At 33.4% G+C, this 7,472-nt stretch overlaps 1 protein-coding gene across 1 annotated transcript; it reads left to right on the forward strand.

Annotated features, from left to right (window-relative positions):
* The first annotated feature begins 3,370 nt into the window (after positions 1-3,370).
* LOC131595968 (rust resistance kinase Lr10-like) lies at positions 3,371-5,689 on the forward strand. Its single transcript, XM_058868509.1, has 2 exons — positions 3,371-4,143; positions 4,408-5,689. Exons 1-2 carry the CDS (start codon positions 3,394-3,396, stop codon positions 5,590-5,592), a joined length of 1,935 nt encoding a protein of 644 aa, XP_058724492.1. The 5' UTR covers positions 3,371-3,393; the 3' UTR covers positions 5,593-5,689.
* Positions 5,690-7,472: the final 1,783 nt, after the last annotated feature.

The following is a 7,472-nucleotide window of genomic DNA, read 5'->3' on the forward strand; positions in this document are numbered from 1 at the left end:
GCGATTTATAAATTTGAATGATATATAAAAAGTAATGATATTCATAACAGTATTCATGACTTTCACACGAGATGTCTGAAGGATTGATTCAGTTGAAAATCGAGAAGGAACCCACCTTTGTTGAAATGCTAAGAAGAAACTCAAACATAAATGCATGGAGCCCGACAAACATGGTTGTTAGTGTGTGAGGCATTTTTAGTGAGGAGAGAAAGAGAGACTGATAACCAATTGTTAGTTGGTCCAATGGTGATTGGCGCTGGACTTGGTAAGGAGAACCACGATTCGATCCCCTGCAACTGCGATCGAGAGGTAGCTGGAACCACTTGATGCCAGAACTGACTCTCGATCCGGACTAAACCGGTGGTGATAAACCAAAAAGAAAGAAAGAGTAATAAAAAATAAGAATTATATTATTCACTTAAATTGAACAAATAATGATACAGACTATGATTATTTATATCCCAATAATATTTCAACATACCCCCTATAATCCAAGTTGTCGAACATATTCTAAAAATAGTCGATCTGAACTATTCCTAATTTCATTCTCAAATTTAGGAATCTGTCGATCTTCAATCTTTTGGTTAAAATGTCGATCAACTGTGCTTCACTTGAGTAATGCCTAACTTCAAGTTCACCTCGATTTACCTTTTCCCTTAGGAAGTAAAATCTAGCTTCGATATGCTTACTCCTTCCATGCAGAACTGGATTCTTTGCCAGATTTATGGTTGACTTGTTGTCAATTTGCAACACAAGGGGATTCTTTACTTCTACCTCCATTTCTTCAAGTATCGATCTGATCCAAATTGCTTGACATTAAGAATAGGATCCGGCTATATATTCAACTTCACACGATGATAATGCCACCACTGGTTGTTTCTTCGAACACCATGAAATTGGGGCACCAATTACTTGGAAAAAATATCCAGTTGTGCTTCTTCAATCTTCCTTATCTCCATCAACTAGCATCTAAAAAATAAGTAATTGTTGCTTCTTTGTCTTACAGTGTATGACACAGAAAAGGCAGACAAGACACAGAAATCGGAGACAGCTTGTGACGTGAAAGCCATGCCACAAGTTTGCGACGTGAATCTCACGTCACTCATCAACGAATATTTTTAGTTTTCATTTTGAGTGTTGCGACGTGGTACACATGTCACAAATTAGTGACATATATATCACGTCACTAAACTTAAATTTTTTATAAAAAAAAAACTAATTATTATAAATAAAAGGTTTTATTATTATTTCTTTTTCAATATTAATAAAAAATATTTATTTAAATATAAAAATCCAAATAATTAAAAATCAACCAACAATCCAAATAATATATCAAAATTAAAATTGCAAAAATACCTCTTCTTCAATCTCCTTCAATCTTTTTTGTCCAATCTTTCTTTAAACCTCTTCAACATTCTTCAATCCTCTCCACTTTAATACTTAAAGAAAAAAATTATCATAAATTAAATTTCTAAATTAGTATAAATAAGGTGTGTTCGCGGAGCGGTTTGGACGGTTTTAACGCTAAAATTCATCCGAACCGCAAGAGAAAAAACGTGCGGTTTGGTTTGGTTTAGTTGGCTTTTAGAAAAAAAACTGAACCGAACCAAACAAATGTGGTTTGGTTCGGTTCAGTTGTTCAATTTTTTATAAATATTTTATTGAGTCATACATACACATATAGATGACAACGTAACTTTATATTTAGTCATTCATACACTACCAAATAACTACAAAACTCGTCATATTTAGACAACAACTTCCATTTAATATGTATAAATTAGATTAGACAAAAGTGAAATAATATACATAAAATAATAGCACAAAACAGTATCAAAATGTTATAATGAAACAAAAAAATAGAAGAGATGAGAGATTAGTGAAGATGAGAAAGAAATTAAGAACATAAGAGAGGAGAGATTATAGAAGAAGATGTGCTATAAAAATGAAATTGAAAGAGGGAACATTTGCATAAAAATGAGAAGGTGAAAAAGAAAGAATATAAGATAGTAAAGATTAGAGAAGAAAAGGTAAGATGTATGTGAGGAAGATGACGTAATACTTCTAGGAGAGATTTGGGAAGACTGGAATTGAGAACATAAACGTAAGGATGGGAAAGTTGTTCGTAATCATAAGGCTAATGTATAATAGATTTAGGTTTGGTTTGAATGTGAGTTAAGTAAAATTTTGGTTGTACCATAATGCGGTTTGATTCAGTTTGGTTTGCGGTTTTCTATTGGGTTAATTTGGTTTTGAACACCACTATAAATGACATACTTAAATGAAAAAAAAATACAATTAAAATAAATTATTAAAATAACATACCTTTAGAAATTATAATGGAAGAATAGAAGGAAAGAATGAATGGAAGAAGAGGAATAGAGAGAGAAGAATAATGGGAGGAAAGAGAGAAAAAGAAACAATTTCTTCTTTTTGGGTACTGAGTTATGGCAACGTTGAAAAATGGTTTATATGAGATAATCAGCGACGTGGGATTCACGCCGTAAGTTACACACGTGTCTTCCACGTCGCAATATGCTCAACGGTCAAAAAGTGTACAGGAATCAGAGACGTGGGAATCACGTCGCAAATTTCCTACGTGGATCCCACGTCGTAACCCAAACGGTCATCTGCATTTACTGCTTCTCCCTGCCATTACCTGCATCCAGTCAAGTCAAGTGCACATTTTTTCCCTCTGAAAATATTGCGACATGCTATACACGTCACAACTAAAAATTTGAAAATTTCAAGTTATCCACCTTATATGTATGTTACATATTTTGTTTTTTATTTTTATTTTAGATGTTGCGATATGGTCCCAACATCACAACTTATTTTTTAAAAAAAAGTATTCTCTAACTCCCCATATGATATTTTAGTTTTGATTATTAAATAAAATTATAGTGACATGCTCTCAACGTCGCAACCACACTTTTTATGCCACATGTTACCCACGTCACAACATCACGTCAATGGGGGGCATTTTTCTTGTAGTGGCGACCACAATCACAATTACAGCTGCAATCGCAATGTAATTTAAAACCATGATATGTAATAGGTTAACTAAAGTCAACTACACAAGTGTTCTAGCAAGCTTTGCCGACTTTGCGAATCTTTGTTAATTTGGACGAACCTATATATATGATGTTGATATAACAAGTTATATGGTGGTCCACTTTGAATTAGTATTTGAATATCTTCCCAAACTCCATCTTACCGACCTTGGCTCTTGTATATATGTGGTGGCAGTGAATAATAACTATCTACCCCAGTCAACATCTATCCAAATTCATCCAAAGACTTTTAAAAAGTTAATCTTCCTCCTTGTTTTTTATTTGATGCTTCTCGTGCAATTAAAGTGAGTATTTTCCACTTGATATCAGAAAACCAAAAATGCCACCCTTAACCCTTCTTATGGTGGATGTGTTACTCATACTAATAATATTCTCGTCCAACAAAGTGTATGGTGATGAACAACAAGAATCGTGTTCTCGAAAGTGCGGTGTTCATAACATCACATACCCTTTCCGACTGAAAGACAGTCCACTAAACTGTGGTGACACAAGATACAACCTATCATGCGAAGACAACAACCAATTGATTTTGTACAATGGAACAAATGGAAAATACTATGTACAATCAATTCATTACAACAACTTCACTATCCGACTATTGGATTTCAATCTTCGATCTAACAATTCACTCCCTCCTTATTATTCTTTAGGAGGCTACAATTTCAGTTCTTCCTTCTCATCACCCTACCTTTTCTATCAATACAAAAACTTTTCTTATACAGATATATTAACAAAATCTATGCTCTATGTGACTTGTCCAAATCCAGTGCAACATTCTTCTGGTCACATGTATGGTCCTAACTGCATGAATAGTTCTTCACATTTAGAGTATAAGAATTCTTTCTATGTTAGTGGCTACAACAAAACTCTTTCACAATTGGGGCTGAGAGACAAGTGTCGTATTGAATTGATGTTTCTCACATCTTGGCATGTTGAAGATGGAAACAACAACATTTCTTGCAAGAACATTCGTCGCATGATGTTTGATGGAATTGAACTTTCTTGGATTAATAGTTTTTGTAAAGATATATGGTCTGTGGAAGTCGATCAATATAACCAACCTCGATGTGTACCAGGTTTGCACTAAACAACTCCACCTTTCTCAAAGTAATTTAAGTTTTTCTCTTAATCTAAATTTAATCGTTCTTGCTATATATTATGGGATACAGTTCATGATGTCCACACTAGACAAATTGATAGTTTGATTGTTAATCATGTTTTGTGTATGTTCTTGCAGGAATTGGCAAAAAAATTGTTATAATTGCATCTATCTCAATTTACATAGGTATGTCCTCACATTCTCTTAACAAGATGCAAGACATGTGAAACAAAGTGTAAGACTTATTTTTCTCATTTCCTCTTCTTTATAGGTGAGTTGGTTTTTCTTTACATTCTCAAACTTGTTCTTGGAATGCCATGTATCATTGGATTATTGATATGGAAATGTCGACGGAAACATTTATCAATGTACGATGACATCGAAGGTTTTCTACGTAGTAGCAATAACATCATGCCATTAAGGTACTCTTACAAAGAAATAAAAAAGATAACCAACCAATTCAAGACAAAATTAGGTAAAGGAGGCTATGGATCTGTTTTCAAAGGACAACTTCAGAATGGTCATCTTGTAGCTGTCAAAGTATTGGACAAAGCCAAGTCCAACGGACAAGATTTTGTTAATGAGGTTGTTACCATTGGTAGGATTCACCATGTTAATGTAGTACAACTGATTGGTTTTTGCATAGAAGGATCAGAACGTGCTCTTATATACGAATTCATGCCAAATGGGTCACTTGAAAAATACATATTTTCTCACATTGAAGAGAGTTATTCCTTGAGTTGTGAAAAATTATATTCCATTTCTCTCGGAGTGGCTCGAGGCATTGAGTATTTGCATAATGGTTGCAATATGAAAATTTTACATTTTGACATAAAGCCTCATAACATCCTTCTTGATGAGAATTTTAATCCAAAAGTTTCAGATTTTGGACTAGCGAAACTTTGTCCTACAGATAACAGTAATGTGTCATTAACTGCAGTAGGAGGAACCATTGGATATATGGCCCCTGAACTATTCTATAGAAATGTTGGTACAGTATCTTACAAAGCCGATGTGTATAGTTTTGGGATGCTGTTAATGGAGATAGCAAGTAGAAGAAAGAACTTGAATGAATCGGCTGAGCAATCCAGCCAACTTTATTTCCCATTTTGGGTCTATGGTCGATTACATGATGGAAGAGAAGTTACAATTGAGAATGACACCAATCAGGAAATGAAATTGACAAAGAAAATGATGATTGTGGCTTTATGGTGTATCCAGACAAAACCTGATGAGCGTCCTTCGATGGATAAAGTGATTGAGATGCTTGAAGAAGAAGATGAGGATTTGCAAATGCCCAATAAACCATACCTTTATCCACAAGATTCACTTGATGATGAGTATGTTAGAAATAATAGTACTAGCGGTTCATGGTCTTCTTCTGGTACATTAATAACTAATCCCATGCAAACAACCTAATCTTGTTGTAGTTCTCAGACGAGTAACTCTTCATTTACATCTAACTTTTTTTATTATAAGCAATAGCTATGTATTTATAGATATGTAAATGTTCCTGGTACCCACATATGTTCTTGAATAAAACCTAGAAAGAGTTGAATATGAATTAAAATTTTTATAAAAATTAATTATTTAATCTATCTATCTATAATATAAGAACACAAGATATTTTGGAAAAGTTGAAATTGCCCTTGCTTCTTTTACACACTGTCACAATTATTATTTTTTGGGTATAATTTATCTACTTTGCTGCTTCATCTAGCTATGCTTCCAATTAAACCTATTATTATATTATTCTTACTTTGCACTTTATTTTCAAATTTCTTCCACATTTCCTTTCACTTTTTTGATAAAGATTAACATCTAATCGGCCTGCTCTACAATAATTTCTCACCAGGATCTTCCAAACTGCATCTCCATCTTCTCACTAAATGAAATCATCTTCATCTCTGCTTCTCTATTTCTTCAGCAACTTATTTCTCTCTCCTGCGTTTCGTTTTCTTCATCCATTATTTCTGATCTCTACACCCAAAAACATTCAATCATGTCTACCTATGCCATCAACTTCAGCCTCCAAAAACGCTCAATCATCCTACTATACCTCAAAGCCATTGAAATCCTTGTCAAAGAAAGCAATGTTCAAAGGGTCGACGCTCTTGTCACCGTTAGTCATTTTTTTCTCTTTCAATTTCTCTCTCTATAATATGTTAGGTTAATAATAAGAACTACTCTTACTTGGAATGTCAATTTATCTAGGCCACATTGTAATATTCAATAATACATTTTAGGGTCAGTGTTTCAAGGAGATTTATTAGGTTTTGTGTTTTTTTTCCTATTATTTTCATCAATTTTGAATTTATTTACTATAATATTGCTTTGTGATTTTGTTATTTGAAATGGAACTGATAACTACTTTGCATGTTGTGTTTTTATTGTGTGTGTATATATGTGGGGACATCCATGGACAAATTTATGATATGAAAGAGCTTTTTAAAGTAGGAGGTGATTTCCCCAAGACTAACAATTTGTGCTTGGGAATTTTGTTGATAGAGGATTTTATTCGGTCGAAACGATTTTATTTTTTCTCGCTCTCAAGGTGATACTCTTTTGTTTTTCTCTTACATAATTTTTTGATATGATGTAATTGTAAGTTAGAACTATTTTAATAGGTTGTTTTAGAGAATATTGTAGTTTTGGTTTTAAGTTATGGACCTTATGGTGTATGTTTAAGATCTATGTTTGACTTCCGTGCAACAATTTCAAGAATGCTTCAGTCAATTTGCTCAATGGTTAATTTATCATAGAATAGAAATGTGTTCTTACGGTTTCTAGGTTATGAGATTTAGGATAGGATATTGTACTGCGTTCGAGTGAACTTGATGTTGTTTTTGGGATAAAAAATTGTTAGTTATTGGAATAAAATACTACAAGTCTTCGTGTGGGATGACGTGAGTGACAAAACTTGAAAATCTTCTAGATGAGGCTTTATTGGTTCCAGATGAAGCTTTATTGGTGGTCTTTTGTAATCAGGTATTGAGGTTTTGTTGGTGAAATAAAATCGATAATGAGATGCTTTTAAATTTTGTTCTCATCATCATTATTAGTTGTATTTGTTTGCTTTTTTAAGTCTTACACTCTTACATTTAAACTATATTTAAGATGGATACTAGGTGTTGGAAAACTATCAATAGTGATGGAAAACTTTGTCAGAAAAATTATAAATAAACAACCAACAAGGTTGGAAAAGTACTATGGCGGGGGTGATCCTTGGGGGTGTAGTGTTCAAAGCTAGAGTCAGGGGCACCTCAATGGTTTTGGTGTTCAGTTTGCAGTGCAGCCAA

This window comes from Vicia villosa, linkage group LG4, assembly GCF_029867415.1.
Source record: "Vicia villosa cultivar HV-30 ecotype Madison, WI linkage group LG4, Vvil1.0, whole genome shotgun sequence".
NCBI classification, from domain to species: Eukaryota; Viridiplantae; Streptophyta; class Magnoliopsida; order Fabales; family Fabaceae; genus Vicia; species Vicia villosa.

Excerpts from the sequence above, each read along its gene's own strand:
- LOC131595968 (XM_058868509.1), top strand. The coding sequence starts at position 3,394 with ATGCCACCCTTAACCCTTCTTATGGTGGATGTGTTACTCATACTAATA. Across the intron at positions 4,144-4,407 it reads AATATAACCAACCTCGATGT|TGTAAGACTTATTTTTCTCA; the intron begins GTACCAGGTTTG and ends TGTGAAACAAAG.